General features: G+C 43.2%; 1 protein-coding gene across 1 annotated transcript in view; it reads right to left on the bottom strand.

The window, feature by feature from the left end:
• Positions 1 to 18,326, bottom strand: part of nfasca (neurofascin homolog (chicken) a) — a 167,856-nt gene that overhangs the window by 27,715 nt on the left and 121,815 nt on the right. Inside the window, exons 20-25 of the mRNA XM_063065364.1 lie at positions 17,857 to 17,927; positions 14,751 to 14,973; positions 12,074 to 12,189; positions 9,169 to 9,373; positions 2,619 to 2,741; positions 504 to 680 (exon numbers count right to left, since the gene is read on the bottom strand). Coding sequence (XP_062921434.1) covers positions 504 to 680; positions 2,619 to 2,741; positions 9,169 to 9,373; positions 12,074 to 12,189; positions 14,751 to 14,973; positions 17,857 to 17,927 — 915 coding nt within the window. The remainder of the gene's footprint in view (positions 1 to 503; positions 681 to 2,618; positions 2,742 to 9,168; positions 9,374 to 12,073; positions 12,190 to 14,750; positions 14,974 to 17,856; positions 17,928 to 18,326) is intronic.

The following is an 18,326-nucleotide window of genomic DNA, read 5'->3' as shown; positions in this document are numbered from 1 at the left end:
TCCTTTCCCCCTCCTCCTTACTTTGGCTTTTGCCCCCTTCCTTTCCAGCCCTGATGAAGGGTCATGGCTCGAAACGGCATGCTGCCTGACCTGCTGAATTCCTCCAGCATTTTATGTGCAGTAACTTGCTGATTCCAGGTTGGGAAGGACCATGCACATGCACAGAGCGTAAAGGGAGTAAACTGTGCACGGCCCATTTAAGGTGTGCATAGGTGTATGTTGTGTGCATTTGGTGGGGAAGGTGAGGCGAAGAGTTGAGCCAATAGTACCGAGGGATTTTAATGTGTCTTCAGAGGACATTTTTTGTCTTTTCAGTGCCTTCTACTACATGAACGTTGCTGTTTTCTTCAGACGCTAATCTGCCTACAAGCATTGCATTCATAATCTCTTTCTTCCCACTCTTTATCTACGATGCAATCTGCTCTGAATAGTGTGGTGTCTGCTTCATACCTGAAGGAGGCACTGTGGTATTTAATCAGACTGAACAGGCCATGCTCTCTTACCTTCATTTTCAAAGAGGGGCGAGTCCAGCACAATTGCCTCTCCTTTACCTTGACTGGTGTGAGCGAAGACGTAAAACCTGTACCTGGTATTCGCATCAACCCGTTCCAGCTTGTAACTAGTCACGTCAGGCGGAAGTCTGGGAATTGTGGAATTGCGCCTTGCCCGGGAGCCAGTTACTAAACAAAATAAAGGAAGTGAGGTCAACAGTTCTCGTGGTAGTTGATGTTGTAAAATCCATGTTTAACTATTATGAAGAGCTAAACCAATTGATGTGCAGCACAGTAGTGAAGTGGTTAGCGTAACATTATTACAGCACCGGTTGTAAGTAACATTGGGGTTCAATTCCACCGCGTCTGTAAGGAGTTGGTATGTTCTCCCATGACAGCGTGGGTTTCCTCTGGATGCTCCGGTTTCATCCCACATTCTGAGGACGTACAGATTAGGGTTACTATGCTATGTTGGTGTAGGAAGCATGTTGACACATGCAGGCTGCTCTTTATTGAGATGCAGCATGGAGTAGGTTCTTCCAGCCCTTCAAGCCATGCTGCCCATGGCAACCCACCCACTTAACCATTGCCTAAATCTAAACTCGGGACAATTTACTCAGGAGTCTGGAAGGAAACTGGAGTGACCGGGGGAAACCCCTGCGGTCATGGCAGCGTAAGGAATTGAACCTGAGCCTCCGGTACTGTAAAGCACCGTGCTAACCACTACACTACCGTGCTGCCCCTGCTCCGATGCAGACAATGCACTTGTTCTGATATATATGTGATAACTACATATGCATCAAAATCTTAATCACCTTTGATGATTCTTCATTGTCTACCACAGAACAACTAACCTTCCCGTATTCACGCCACCACTCACTAGTGCCATTTCAGAAAGACAGAAAGAACTTGTATTTCCAGGGCAGTTTCCTAAGTTGTGTCCAATAAACTAATTTTCAAGTCCAATCAAAGATGAAATAGAAGAAAACAGTTTCTATTTGGTGTAATCCCAATATTCATTTATTATTTGCTTGGCAACGTTGCCTCGGTTCTGACCATTACTGGCACATCAATGCCCACTGGTTCCATTTACTGATTTAACCGTCATTTTTTCCCTTCATTGCTCAGATTACTGAATGGCCCATGAACCCATAAACTAAGGGAGATTTGGATTGTAGGAGATTTCCATCAAGTTCCCAAGGTTTCCCTGGACTTGGGCAAATGCCTAGATTGAAAATAATCTTTGCTAAAGGTAGACCAACATAAAACCCTTCTAGCTTTGAGACACCTGGTAATATCCTACTGGGATCACCACCACTTGCCTCTTCCCATTCTGGTAGAGACAGAAGAGATTGTGGAGGGTGGATAGGCAATGGGGAAGAAACAGATGTGGTTACAATCCCAACAGAAACACCAATATTACTGGTCTCTGGCTTGTTTTGGGCCGCTAACTGATGAACCATCTCAAAAGCTTGAGATCGATGGCACCAGATGTGATAGAAATGGAAAGGTGTTGAATAATGAGCTCTGTCTCATGATTTATCCTTTGCACTATTTATCTATTTTGCAACACTGTAGCAATTTTGTGCATTGCATTGCACAAACAACAAATTCACAACCTGTGTCAGTGATGGTAAACCTGATTCTGATTCACTGTTCTGTGCCGCTACTGGCAACCGCTGTGGTCCTACCAGCCGACTAATTGTTGTTTGCAATTAGACTTTACACTCTAACCGGCACAAGTACAGGGAAAATAATTTTACCTGGACAAGATTTTATCTTCAGTAAGCAAACAGACCAGAAATCTCACCTTTGGCAGGCTCACCCCTCCTTGTCACTTCCTATAGCCCCAAATTACACTTACAAAGGACAAAGGAATCAAAATAAAGGCAGCAGAACGATTATATTCCTGCAGCAATAATCCTTCAACATTTCTGTGGCAAGAATCAAGTCACTTCAAACTAAATAGTGTAATAATAAACTCTCAGAAAGAGTGCTCATCAGTGGTGTGCTACAGCTGTGCAGAATATACAACAAATACATTTTAATTTCACATTGCAGTTTTTGTACATCTGTTTTGCTTTATATACACTTAAGATCAAATTGGAGAATACTCAGGATACATACAGGGGTGGTAGTTTATTGTGTAGCCCGTGATAATCCCATTTGGATCCCGTGGGTGAGTCCATTGCAACGTAATGGTTTCCAAATCCGGTTGCCGGATCCTGAGGGAATGTGGCTTCCCAGGCACTGTGAGAGAAATTGGACAGGAATGTGAATCGGGAAAGATATAAGGCAGCTCATAAAAGATAAATCTTTACTGCCGATTCCATATACTGACATTCAGTAGAATCCAACCCTTACTTTTTTTAGTTATATTTGCATTCAAAGAATGTGAATTTCCAAGCTAGTCCGGCATGTAATTGCCCATGAACACAAGAGATGCTGAAGATGTTGGAAATCCAAAGCAGCACACAGAAAATGCTGGGGAATTTCAGGTCAGGCACTGAGAGGAATAAACAGTTGACATTTCGAACTGAGACCCTTAAATATATATGTATATATATATGTGTGTGTGTGTGCGTGTGTGCGTGTGTGTGTATAAAGTATTAATTTATATAAATTTAAGTAATATTTTTAATTTATATAAATTATATATAATTAATTAATCTATCTGACTTCCATTGCTTCGTTTTTATCAAAATAGTACTGGCCATTCTTTTCACTTCCTTCTCGAAGACAAAATATTTCATATAGCAAAGTAAAATGTGCAGCAGCTTTAAATGTTTTTGTGTGTCATGTTTGTTGACGTCACTGCCTGAGCAGTAATCCAGTGGAGTGGAAACCTCTGTTGCTATCGATGCTTCCTGACCTTCACTCAGCTGAATAGAATCGCATCAAAATCAGCCAGGCTCTGCTGCTTCGTTAAGCAAATGTGGTGGCTCAGAACTGAAAAGTGCACGTCATCGATTGTGGTTAAGTAAGCAAACAACTTGTGGTGACTGGCCATGATCTGGTTAACCAGCACAAACTGCTGGTTGGTTCACGTTGCTCACAGAAGCAAGTGGTCACTGTCAACATTTCCATGGGTATCAAGGCACTGGTGCATTCTGAAGGGTTAAAATGAGATTAGTACTAGTATTTATGAAGTAAGGGCTCATATACTGACATTGGGTGTTCCTGACAGACCACTCAACTGAGAAAAAGCACAACTAAAGTGGGATACATAATCACAAGGGATTCTGCAGATGCTGGAAACCCAGAGCAACACACACAAAATGCTGGAGGAACTCAGCAGGTCGGGCAGCACCTATGGAGGTGAATAAATAGTCAACGATTCGGGCCGAGACCCGATGATGGGTCTTGCCTCGAAATGTCGACAATTTATTCCCCTCCATAGATACTGCTTGGAAGTGGAGTACACTTCTGTAGGTGATAAATTGTTGCCACCTGTTTTCTAACTCTGCAAATAAATTTCCATGAGAAGCAAACTAAATAACAGATGCTGGATATCTGAAATAAAAACAAAACATATTCTATTGAACATTCCTTTACATGAAAGATTTACAAATTTTCCTTTCCGCAGATGCTGTCACATCTGATGAGTGTTTCCAGTATTTTCTGTTTTTATGTTAAATACACTTCTTTCTCACTTTTCTTTTGTGATTTTTATAATTCCTATTTTGTTTTTAATTTCTCCCTTTTATTCCCCCAATGTATTTCCAATTTGGCATTAATTCTCCCTTTTTCCTCCTCTCTTGTGAAGCCCCCAAGCCCCCCCTCTCCGAGCTTATATGGAAACTTGGCTCGATGCCAGCCCCACTAACAGCCAACGGACTCGGCGGTGAAAAGGTCACCTTTCATAAACAACAAGGGTCTACGGTCGGTATGACTTGGGGTTCAACCAAACAGGCACGTCATGATGTTCCAATTAAAGAAATCTCGATTTGAGCGAATACTGTGTAAGTACTGACCGTACATAATTGTCAGTCGTCAAGAAATAACAGACTGCACACCACACAAAGAAGAAAGTATATTTAAAAATTACACAGCAGGGCAGGCAGCATCTATCAGTCGACATTTCGAGCCAAGACTCTTCATCATGACTGGAAAAAAAGAGATGAGGAGTCAAGATGAGGTCTCTGACTCATAGAAACATAGTAAACCTACAGCACAATACAGGCCCTTCAGCCCACAAAGTTGTGCCGAACAACTTGAAATTACTAGACTTCCCCATAGCCCTCTATTTTTCTAAGCTCCACGTACCTATCCAGGAGTCTCTTAAAAGACCCTTTTGTATCCGCCTCCACCACCGTTGCTGTCAGTCCATTCCATGCACTCACCACCTCTGCGTAAAAAACTTACCCCTGACATCGCCTCTGTACCTACTCCCAAGCACCTTCAACCTGTGCCCTCTTGTGGCAGCCATTTCAGCCCTGGGAAAAAGCCTCTGACTATCCAGACTCCTCAGCTCTTTTCCATAGATGCTGCCTGGCCTGCTGAGTTGCTCCAGCATTTTGTGCATGTTGCTTGGATTTCCAGCATTTGCAGAATTTCTCTTAATTATATTTACAAATTTCGGCCTTATTGAACAGTTAGTAGGAAAAAATAAAAGGAAAAAAATATACAAGGGCCCATTACATTTAACCCAGTCCAAATGTGCACGTAAAGTTAGAACTCATCCTGAAGTTGTCCTTTTCACTTATGCGCTGGACCATGGTCTGCGTGAATACACACACTACATCCCGAAATGCTGCTGGAAGTCCATCTTGAACAAACGGGTGCTCTCTCTGGAGTATTGGCCCTTCCTCCTTAGAGCCATTCATGAGCACAAAGCACCTCATGCAACAGGGACGCTCCTTCCCATGGCATCCTCAGCCAGCTTCCCTCCTGTCCTCTATGTAGCTCCTGGCGAAAAGACTACGAGCCCTACCAGTGTCCGTCACAAATCTCTCTCTGCCCAGCTTTCTCTTGAACCTTATCCTCCTGATTGGCTGACACAATATCCCTAAGCTGTGAACATCACAGCCTTTTATCTTTACCCAAAACCAAACGTGCCATGAGCAGGACGCATTGCCTCTATAGAAAACTACTAAATGAAATACCCTACAGTATTAGCAGTAAAAACCTTAACTGGAGCATTACACTTATTTTTCTTTTCCATTCTTCTTCTTCTTAAGATCATCACCACTACTGAGGCATAGGCTGCCGACAACAGTTCGCCAGAGTCCTCTGTCCTGGCCCAAATCCCGTAGCTTCTGCTTTCACCTCACAACATCATACAGAATGGCTTATAGGTGAAGATCTTTCCTTTCCCAGGAATGAGGTTTATGGAGCTTCTGTTGGCATTTCTGTAGGCTGGAGTTTTAAAGGGATAGAGTTGCTAGTCCCATACCCAACACTCCTCCTTTCGCAGTTGCGCTTGTGACTGTCCATGGCAGAGTATCTCCTTTGCATTCTTTAGGACAGGGGGTTCCCAACCATTGTTTATGCTGTGGACCCCTACCAGTAACCGAGAGATCTGTGGACTCCAGGTTGGGAACCCCAACTTTAGAGAAACACTCCTAGATTCTCTTGATGTTATTGGCTCTCTCTTCCAGCAGCTTGCCGCAACAGCAGGATGCAGAAATATATGATCTAACCAAAAGGGGAATTCTGTGAGATGACCCACACACCAGCAGCATCTGTAATAAAAATTGCAATGGCAATTTCCCAGCCATCTGAAGGTACGACCTTTGTCCTTTTGGGGGAATGTCAACGTAAATTGTCAATTCATGGGGGAATTTCATTCTCTGACCAGGCTACAGACAAGGATAAAACTTTGTCACCAAATGCCCGTGTAGAAAGATCTTAGAAGTGAGGTGTGGAAAGGATTGTAAGTAGATTACACAAAATCAAAATAATGAGAAATGAAAGAAGGTACTCCAAGATAACATTCTACCTTGATACAACAATCACTGGCTCATTGACTGATCGCAGTAATCAGCTGCAAACAATAGCAATAAACATGTTTCTCAGAGATCCAAACATGAAGCAATGGAAGACAGACCATAAAACCATAAGAAATAGGAGCAAAATTATGCCATTAACCCAGTGTGTCAGAAGAAACATTTGAATGAGGGCCCTTAGGGACCCTCCCAGGGTACTAAAGAGAGACCAAGAATCAGGGAGCCAATGGAGGTATGGGAATCAACATCCACTGAACCACTACCCAAATTTTTGGCATTTTTTAACACTGAGGTAGTGTACTCAGTGGCCACTTTATTTGGTACACTAGCTCATTAATGCAAATATCTAATCAGCCAATCATGGGGCAGCAATTCAATACATAGACATGGCCAAGAGGTACAGACTAAATGTCAGAATGCAGGAGAAATGTGATCTAAGTGTCTTTGATTGTGAAATTATTGTTGCTGCCAGATGAGGTGGTTTGAGTATCTCAGAAACTGCTCATCTCCTGGGATTCTCACACACAAAAGTCTCTAGAGTTTACAGAGAAAGGTGCAAAAAACGAAAACCTTCATTGAGCACCTTCATTTCAGAGGGCAGAGGAGAATGGCCAGACTGGTTCAAGCTGGTCCTACCTGCTTCAAAAGGGCAGCAACAATTATACCAGTGTACAAGAAGAGCAGTGTGAGCTGCCTCAATGACTGTTGTCCAGTAGCACTCACATCTGTGATGATGAAATACTTTGAGCGGTTGGTCATGGCTAGAATCAAGTCCTATCCCAGGAAGGACCTGGACCCACTGCAATTTGCCTAATGTCACAATAGGTCTACAGCAGATGTGATCTCAATGGCTCTCCACAATGCAAATACCTGTCAAGGTGCTGTTTATTGACTATAGCTCAGCATTTAACACCTTCATTCCCACATTTTTGATCAAAAAGCTACAGAACCTCGGCATCTGTACCTCCCTCTGCAAATGGATCCTCGACTTCCTAACTGGAAGGCCACAATCTATGCAGATTGGAAATAACATCTCCACCTCGCTGACAATCATCACTGGCGCTCCACAAGGATGTGTGCTTAGCCCACTGCTCTTCTCTCTACACCCATGACTGTGTGGCTAGGCATAGCTCAAACATCATCTATAAATTTGCTGATGATACCACCATTGTCAGCAGAATTTCAGATGGTGACGAAAGGATGTAAAAGAGCGAGATATACCAGTTAGTTGAGCGGTGTTACAGCAACAACCTTGCACTCAATGTCAGTAAAACCAAAGAGATGATCGTGGTCTTTAGGAAGGGTAAGATGAAGGATCAGAAGTGGAGAGAGTGAGCAATTTCAAGTTCCTGGATGTTAATATTTCTGAGTATCTAACCTGGACACAATAAGCCTTACCTGCAACTATAAAGAAGGCAAGACAGTGGCTATATTTCATTAGGAGTTTAGGAAATTTGGTTTGTCAATTCAAACACTCAAAAACTTCTACAAAAGTACCGTTGAGAGCATTCTGACTGGCTGCATCACCATCAGGTATAGGGGGTGGGGGTGGGCTACTGCTCAAGATCGAAATAAGTTGTAGAAATTTGTAACATTAGTCAGCTCTAGCATGGGCACCAGCCGTCATAGTATCCAAGACATCTTCAAGGAGTGGTGCCTTAGGAAGGCAGCGTCCATCACTAAGGATCCCCACCATCCAGGGCATGCCCCCTTCAGATTGTTACCATTGGGAAAGAGGTACAGAAGCCTGAAAGCACACACTCAGTGATTCAGGAACAGCTTCTTCCCCTCTGCCAACCGATTTCTAAATGGACATGAACCCATGAACACAACCTCACTACTTTCTTAATTCTGTTATTTTGCATTACTTATTTTAACTGAACTATCTAATAGACACATATATATAGTTAATGTAACTCAGCTTTTTTCCCTCTATATTTATTTATCATGTATTTCACTGTACTGCTGCTGTAAAATTAACACATTTCACAACATATGCCAGTGATACTAAATCTGATTTTGATTCCCATTCTGACAGGAAAGTGGCAGTAACTCAAATAACCATGCACTACAGCATGTACTGCTGCCACAAAAAAAAATTAAAACTGCATGATGGATGTGAGTGGTGATAAACCTGATTCTGATATGGGATTGAGAGCGGGAAGGGGAATCATGGTTGGGAAAAGGGGGAGGGAGTGGGAAGCGCCAGAGCGACATTCTGTAATGATCAATAGACCAATTGTTTGGAATGAAATGACCTTACCTGGTGACTCGGGGGGGGGGGGTGGGGATGGTGTCTGTACCCACGCTACTCCCCATCCTTGGCACTCCTCTGCCACCTGTCCCACACCCCTCCCTTGACATTCCCAATACCCTTTGCTCCCACTAGATTTATAGACTCGCTCTCCACTTCATGTTGACCAATACAGTACTGTGCAAAAGTCGGACGCACCCTAGCTATATGTGTGTGTGTGTCTGTGTATGTGTGTGTGTCTGTGTGTGTGTGTGTGTGTGTGTGTGTGTGTGTGTGTGTGCCCAAGACTTTTGCGCAGTACCGTACATCGTCAGTGTTTTATTGTACTAAGACCAAACTAAACACTTTCTACGCTACACACATATGGTCACCTGCAGGGACAGAAGGTCGTCACTCTACTTACTCAGTATGATCAGTCTACGTTGTAGACACAACATGCACGAAGCAGAAAATTCTGGGCAAAGTCATCACCTACCTCCTTCGGTGGTGTTAATCGCAAACACCTCACTCCAAGGACCAGCGCCTCTGCCGTTGACTGCTGCCACTTGCAGCTTGTACATACTGTACGGCTGCAGTCCCGAGACAACGGCACGCGGGCGCTGCCCGGCCGAGTCCATAACCTCCACGCGTGACCGGTATCGGGTGGACTTTAGCAGACTTCCCTCGTTCCAGTACTGAATCTGCACACAAGAAGAGTCTCAGTCAGATTGTCCCTTCTTTCTGTGATAGGATGAACACAGTGAGAATGAAGTCCGTCGCAAGGATGAGCGATCCCAAATGTATACAAGGTATACGTTATCAGACAGTAAGTAAGAGTAAGGTTGTGGCACGGCAGCATGGCAGTTAGCGCAGTTGCTTGACGGCACCAGCAATCACTGATCAGGTCCGGATTCCCACCGCTGTCCAGAAGGCATTTGTATGCTCTCCACATGTAAATATAGGCTTCCCCTCACATTCCAAAGAATCACCGGTTACGGTTAGCAAGTTGTGAGGATGGTGAGCACTGGAGGCTTGGTGACACTTGTAGGCTGCCCCCAACACAATTTACAAAACAACATATTTTACTGTATATTCCAATATTTTGGTGTACATGTGAGCTTTCTTTCAAATTTTTATCAGGGGGCTCAGGTGACCTTACAATGCCTGACAGCAAAGACTTACTGATCTTTAGATATTTTAAGAAATTTGAATTGATTTAAGCTGACAATTTATTCATAATGACCATTGCTAAGAGTTATGGCTTTAAAATCTGTAAGGGAATCAGTTTTAACTGGGTAAAAAAGCAGGGACCAAGGGCAGAATACATTCCTTCAGGCCCATCTTCTCCTCTATCCACACCCCATGGGTAAATATCTGTACATGGCTGCAATGACAATTCCCAGTTGCTGCCAAGTCCTCACCAAGGGCAGCACAGTGGTGCAAATGGAACAAAACTGGTGGTTCATGGCTCAAACTGGCTGGTGGTATAGTGGCATCAGCACTGGACCTTGAGGCGAATGGTCTTGGGTTCGAATCCGGATGGCTCCTCTAACCATGCTGGGATGAGCCTCGAAGACAAATGCTAAGGAAATGGCAAGCTTACCACCTGAAGCACCACAAGGTCTGGAAAGGGAACAAACCACAGCTCTAGAGACCTGGGTTCAATCCTGACCTCTGCTGCTGTCTGCCTGGAGTTTACACATTGTCCTACTGACTAAGTGGGTTTCCTGGGTGTTCCAGTTTCCTTCCACATCCCAAGGATATGCGTTTGATAAGTTAATTGGAGGCTGTAAATCACCCCTTGGTGTGTGTGGTAGAACCTGGAGGGATGTGATAGCATACGTATGTTTAGTGGCCACTTTATTAGGTACACCTGCTCATTAATGCAAATATCTAATCAACCAATCAAGTGGCAGCATCTCAATGGACATGGTCAAGAGGTTCAGTTGCTGTAAAAAATTCAGTATGGGGAAGAAATGTGATCTAAGTGACTTTGACCGTGGAATAGTTGTTGGTGCCAGATGGGGTGATTTGAGTATCTCAGAAACTGTTGATCTCTAAGGATTTTCACACACAGCTCTCTCTGGAGTTGACAGAGAATGGTGCAAAAAACAGAAAAACATCCAGTGAGGGCAGTTCTGTTAGCAAAAAGGCCTTGTTAATGAGAGAGGCCAGACTGGATCAAGTTGATTAGAATGTGACAGTAACTCAAATAACCATGTGTTACGAAGTGGTGTGCAGAAGAGCTTCTCTGAATGCACAACCTGGCGGAGCTTGGTGGATGGGCTACAGCAAAAGAAGACCACACTGGATACCACTCCTGTACCTAATAAAGTGGCCTCTGAGTGTATCTGGAGAATGGAATCTCTGCAAGATTATTGTAAATGCATTGCTGATAGTCAGTATGGACTCTTAGTTGTACCTCTTTATGATTCTATGACTCAACCATGTCACTTCACCTACTCCAATTCAGAGACCTCATTGGAGAAAGTAGGTGGTCAGTTAGAGTTTTCATTGGGTGAGGCCCTGAGCATTATTAGTCATGAAGGCATGGAGAGCATCATATTCTGGATATTATTAATCCATCTAGCTTAGAACAGACATTAGAGTGGTTGCTCAATTTACCAATTTAATTTGTCATTAAAGCTGGATAGCCACATTCAAAGACTGATCAAATGAGGGTTTTTTTTTAAATAATGCCGTGGATTTGCCTTACAGGTGGTAGTGCTGATGCTATATTGTTAAATCTGCCTCCCTTGCTGTGTTGCAGCATACAATTCCCTGACAATGAACTGTTAGGTCAGCAGAAAAGGCCAAAACACACAAAATGCTGGAGGAACTCAGTAGAAAAGGTCATTGACTGCAATCTACCATTATTACAAGTCTTGGATGTGTCCAGAACAAAAAAGCGGGCAGGAAAATTATTGTGGATGCTACACACCCAGCAAACTCCCTTTTCCAAAGGTCCCTTCTGGAAAGCACTATAGGGCTATTAAAACAAAATTTCACGCCATCTTAAAAATTTCTTCCCCCATGTAATTAATCTGATCAACCATTCTAGTTAGTGACACACACCCTATTACCTCAGCCACTGCACTGTAAAGATTTAAACCAATTTTATAAAGCTGTTTACAATGTGAATACATGCTGATATTTCTGTATTTATGCACATTTTATTCCATATCAGTATTTTAACCTCTGAGCTTTTTAAAAAAATTAATTTTTTATTCTTGTAATTGTTGAATGTTGTTTTTTGTTGTATGTTGTGCCATGGCAAATTTCTCACACGTGTAAATGTACATGGTGAATAAAGCTGGTCCTTGATCTCGCTTCATTTGCATGGCTCCATCCTGCGGGCAGTAGTGTTCAAGGGTAAAATCACCAGCCATCTAGCTACTTACCCTGTAGCCTATAAGGTATCCTCGGATATTTTCTTGAGGCAGTCCCCTCCATTGCAATAGAATGGCAGTGCTGTTAACATACCTCCCAGAGAGGCTAGTTGGTGCCGCATTAGGATCTAAAGGCAAGCACAAAAATAGCCTAAATGTTATCACTCAAATAAATTGATAGGCTTAGATAGAGTGGACATGGAGAAGGTGTTTCCAATAATGGGAGAGTCTAGGGCCAAAGGGCACAGCCTCGGAAGAGAAGGACATCCCTTTAGAACAGAGACGAGGAGGAATTTCTTTAGCCAGAGGGTGCTAAATCTGTGGAATTCATTGCCACAGACAACTATGGAGGCCAAGTCATTGGGCATATTTAAAGTGGAGGTTGATAGGTTCTTGATTAGTCAGGGCATTAAAGGTAATGGTGAGAAGGCATGAGAATGGAGTTGAGAGGGATAATAAATCAACCATGATCAAATGGGGGAGCACACTCAATGGAGTGAATGGCCTAATTCTGCTCCTCTCTCTTGTGTCTTAATTGTGAGCCACTGAGATAGATAGTGGCTGAATTTTCTGCTGATGGTCTAAGGCAGTTGTTTGTTTGGAACTGAAAAGAGGCATTGGACTATTACCTTCAAATTTACAAGTCTCAGCTCAATAGCTGCTCAAACAATCATCTCTGTTTTCCATCTTGAATAAACCTGATTCAAAGATCTGCTGCCCACTAACATACAATCACACCGCTGCCTCCATCTGTCAATTAACCCTTCTTCACCTGAACTAATCATCCAGTTATCATTTGCCAGCTCCTGTCCCTCACCTATACTGGCTAGATATCCTACATAGTTATATCCCCAGTCTGGATGCAGGATTTCAAACCCATAATGTCGATGATTCCTTTGCTTCCGCAGATGCTGCCTGACCCACTGAGTTCCTTCAGCCATTTGTTTTCTGCTCAGATCCCAGCATCTGTAGTCATCTGTATCTCGACACTAGATCTTAATCGCCCATAGCACTTGTGATTGGCGAGTACAGTAGATGCTCATCTGGCCATCTCTGGATCTTAAGTCTCTCATTTTGTTTAGGAAGGTGGTGAACATTGGTGGCTGAGATTGAGGTGCTTGAAGTTGTGGTGTTTGTCCAGCTTGACAATTAGCTTGCAGACGTTTTATCACCAGTCGAGGTGACAGCCTCAGTGCGCAGTTGTTGATCTTTCTCTCTGAGAGTGCTTGTGTATATTTACACCCCGGTTTGCTTGCCTCGGTTCTGATTGGCTACCCCTTCAGTTGACCTTTGAATTCCATTGGTTTGCGTTTCTTCGGCTCTTAGGGGTTTGCGGATGGCGTCTATTCCGATATGTTTGTAAATGGAGTTACCACAAGAGAAATACTCTTCTAAAGATGCTCGTGCCTGCTTCATGTTTGCCTGTGCCAGAACCTCTGTGGTGTCCCAGTTAAAGTGATGTCCTTCTCGGTCTTCACGTATTGAGATCAGCAACAGTGGATCATGTCTCAGGACCGAGACAAGCAAACTGGGGGCTAGATAAACGCGAGCACTCCCAGAAAGAAACACCAGCAAATGCGCACTGAGGGTTTCATCTCGACTGGTGATGAAACGTCTGCAAGCCAATTGCCAAGCTCGGCGAACAGCACAACATCAAACTCTCACCTTGTTTTCACACTTCTCTTTGGCCTTGCCTCAAATCTCTCCAGCCCTACACACCTCCAAGACATTAGCAAACCTTCAATTCTGGCCCTGTTTGTCATCAGTTCACCTGGGTGGCTATGTCTTGAGTTTAAACTCTGGAATTTTATTCCTTAACTTCCCAATATCTTCCATTTTCCCTCCTTTCGAACGCCCTGTAGAATGTACTTCTTTGACTATCTTTTCGGTTCCCTGTCCTAATATCTTTGGCTAGTTTCTCCAATGAACATCCTAAAGAAGTTTTACAATGTTAAGTGAATTATTTACTGTTATCTTATTTTATTCTGCTCATGAAATCCACACAGCTGAGCTTTTGAATGAAATGTTCAGTTAATAATTTGCCTACACGCTGTCTCAAAACATTAATGTGTGCTGCATCAAAACTCCCATGTCAGCAAAGCACAGAAAAGCTTGTCATTACATACCACCACCCATGATCTCCAGGGTACACAAGCATTTTCCAACCAATGAAGTACTTTTGCAGTATCGTCATAAATGCAAGAAACTTTGAAGCCAATTGTTATGGAGTAAGATCCATCAAAAGCTAATGAAGTCATTGATTGGGATTATTATGTTTACATGGCATTAGTTCAGAGGTATATTATTCAGAACATTGGAAGTGATATAACTATTCTTCAAAGTACTGCAATGGGATTGTCTACATCCATTTCAAAAGGAACTCAGGCCTTGATTTAATATCCCATCCAAAAAGCAACACCTCTGACCATTCAGCATCCCCTCTGTACTGCACTGATGTAGTTGTCTTGGCTATGTGCTAGGGTCTTTGTGTTAAGCTCTTGAACATCTCCCTTCTCCACCCAGCAATCCTGAGGCCAGAACAGTGTTCTCTGTGGTAACCCTGAGATCTCAACAATGTCAGAAGATCACTATTTAAATGTGTAATCAGGTCAGGTAAGACTAGCTCTGCCTGTGAAGTGTTTGTGTCTTCAAAGTACAACTGTAGGGCATACCCACTCAATATACTTACATTCTTCACCTGAGTACCCGATTATGATGTTTGGCTCTGGACCTGGCCCGAAATCATTCACCGCCTGGACTTTAATCTCATAGGGCGTAAAGAGGGGTGTTGGAGAGACAATGTAACTGGGCCTGGTCACTGTGACCGTTGACCACTCTCCACGCACGCCCCGTTGTCTCCAGCTGACTACGTATCTGATATTGGGACCACTGACCTGGGTGCCACTCAGAGGCTGAAAAAGAGAAAATAGTTTGGCAGATGAAGGCACAGCAGACTCCAGATAGGAAGGTAATTGTGCCCCCTATTGTAAGTGAGTACATAATCCCTCTACTCCTTTAGTTATGAACAGAATGGAATATAGTCATAGTCATACTTTATTGATCCCAGGGGAAATTGGTTTTCGTTACAGTTGCACCATAAATAATAAGTAGTAATAGAACCATAAATAGTTAAATAGTAATATGTAAATTATGCCAGTAATTTATGAAATAAGTCCAGGACCAGCCTATTGGCTCAGGGTGTCTGACCCTCCAAGGGAGGAGTTGTAAAGTTTGATGGCCACAGGCAGGAATGACTTCCTATGACGCTCTGTGATGCATCTCGGTGGAATGAGTCTCTGGCTGAATGTACTCCTGTGCCCAACCAGTACATTATGTAGTGGATGGGAGACATTGTCCAAGATGGCATGCAACTTGGACGGCATCCTCTTTTCAGACACCACCGTGAGAGAGTCCAGTTCCATCCCCACAACATCACTGGCCTTACGAATGAGTTTGTTGATTCTGTTGGTGTCTGCTACCCTCAGCCTGCTGCCCCAGCACACAACAGCAAACATGATGGCACTGGCCACCACAGGCTCGTAGAACATCCTCAGCATCGTCCGGCAGATGTTAAAGGACCTCAGTCTCCTCAGGAAATAGAGACGGCTCTGACCCTTCTTGTAGACAGCCTCAGTGTTCTTTGACCAGTCCAGTTTATTGTCAATTCGTATCCCCAGGTATTTGTAATCCTCCACCATGTCCACACTGACCCCCTGGATGGAAACAGGGGTCACCGGTACCTTAGCTCTCCTCAGGTCTACCACCAGCTCCTTAGTCTTGTCCAGAAAGCCACAAGTGCTTTGCATTGATGGTAAGAAAGAGGCTAAAATGGATCTTGCCTCTCTTCCCTTGGCCATAGCAAAGTCTCCATCTCATTCTCTGCCTGCTCTCAACTTATGTACCACAAATTTCAGTGAAACACGAACACAATCTTCAAAATTGCAGCCTTCGTAAATCAAAGCATTGAGTATAGGAGTTTGGATGTTCTGTTGAATTTGTATAGGATGTTCAGGAAGCCTAATTTGGAGTATTGTGCGGAGTTCACGTCCCCTACCTACAGGAAGGATAGCAGTGAGATTGAAAGAGTAGAGAAAATGTACGATGATGTTACTGGGCCTTTTGGACCTGTGTGATAGATAAGGGTTGAATAGGTTAGGACTATATTCCCTGGAGTGTAGGAGAACGAGGGGAGATTGAATACTGATACACAAAATTATGAGGCGTACAGATAGGATAAATAGAAGCAAGCACTGAGGATGGGTGAGACTAGAACTAGAGGTCTTAGGTTAAAGGTGAAAGGTGAAACATTTAAGGGGAAACTGAGGGGGAACTTCTTCACTCAGAGGGTGGTGAGAGTGTGAAATGAGCTGCTAGAGAAAGTGGTGGATGCAGGTTCAATTTCAACACAAGAGAAATTCAGATAGGTACATGGATGGAGGGGTATGGTGCAGGTACGGGTCAATGGGAGTAGACAGAATAACAGTTCAGCATGAACTAGATGCTCTGAATGGCCTGTTTCTGTGCTATAGTGTTCTATAGTCATGTTCCTAAGTACTGCAAGTTGCTCCATTCCAGTAACTGGAGTTTTGCTGTAGGTTCAACCAGTTAGCACATTTAATTCATACTCCCTCATAACATAGTTGGACACTGAAGTAAGATTCCCTAGTTAATCATTTAACATCCCTTTCAGATCATTCCATAATATAGTTGAATATCTCCACGTGACTGCCCACATAATACAAGGGGTGATTGATAATTTCGTGGCCTAAGGTAGAAGGAATCAATTTTAGAAAACCTAGCACATTTATTTTTCCTACATTTACACACTTAGTCTAGCGGTAGTGGAGCATACGGATCCTTTCTTTGTAGAAGTTGGCGTTGTGGACTTCCAGAAGTGGTCCACAGCAGCCGTGATTGATAAGTTCATGGCCTAAGGTAGAAGGAGATGAATTATTAACTTCAAACTTTCTGCATCTTCACTCAAAGAGTTGAACTGCACGTGCATGTAACGAGAGTGGTATAACTCATCTCCTTCTACCTTAGGCCACAAACTTATCAATCGTCTCTGCTATGGACCACCTGGAGCTCCAAGACGCTCTCGTTACATGCATGTGCAGTTCAACTCTTTGACTGATAATGCAGAAAGTTTGAAGTTAATAACTCATCTCCTTCTACCTTAGGCCACAAACTTATCAATCAGCCCTGCCGTGGACCACTTCTACAAAGAAGGAATTCGTATGCTCCACGACCGCTGGACTAAGTGTGTACATGTAGGAGGGGACTATGTTGAAAAATAAATGTGCTAGGTTTTCTAAAATTGACTGCTTCTACCTTAGGCCACGAACTTATCAATCACACCTCATAATTAGACATCTGCATGTAAAAGCCCCATTGTGACAGGGATCACCAGGTAAAAACACACAAAGCACTGAAAGAATTCAGCGAGTCAGGCAGCATCTCTGGAGGCAAGTGGACAACTAACATTTTGGGTTGGGACCCTCCCTTTGGACTGGATATTTCTGTCTAGTCAACCCTGAAACATTAGACATGCCTGTCTAGACGAAGGGTCTCGATCTGAAACACTGACTGCCTATTTCCCCCTCTAGATGCTGCCCAATCGGCTGAAATTCTCCAGCATTTTGTGCGTTACTCCCGATTCTAGCATCTACAGTCTCGTGTCCCCATGTAGAACTTTGCGGACATTTCAAAGTTAATAGTAACCTCTTTCAGGCAGCCTTGTGCACGTTCTGCGGTTCCCTGTTTCCTCTTGGAATATGTGGACAAACTGTGCTTACCGTCCACCTGATCTGCATGCTGGATTCCGTTATTCCTGCTCCTCTAACATCAATGGGATTCATCTCAGGAGCTGGGAAATAAAGAGATGTTAAAGTCAGGTTTTCAATCCTCCTGAGCCTCCAGTACTTCCTGGGAGCTTCCAAGAAGTGAAAGTTTATCCCTAACATATTGCATTGAGCAAAACCCAGGAGAAAAATTAAAATATATTAATAAAAATGGTGCATTTTTTTCTTTTTTTTTCAAGATTCAAGATTGTTTATTGTCATTCTTCAGTACATGAGTGTAAAGGAGAATGAAATGATTGTTACTCCGGACCTGATGCCACACAAAAACAAATACAGTAAGCATAAGGAACACAAAGAAACTTACAATAAATACAAATATAAAAAGCACTCCTATACAACACAATGTACAAGTAACTGCTATTTACATAGACTGGACATAAAGTGACGCTAGGTGATGTGTACGT

Source organism: Mobula hypostoma, chromosome 13 (genome assembly GCF_963921235.1).
Source record: "Mobula hypostoma chromosome 13, sMobHyp1.1, whole genome shotgun sequence".
Lineage (NCBI taxonomy): Eukaryota > Metazoa > Chordata > Chondrichthyes > Myliobatiformes > Myliobatidae > Mobula > Mobula hypostoma.
Note: the sequence above shows the minus strand (reverse complement) of the source record. Positions and strands in the feature narration are given on the sequence as shown.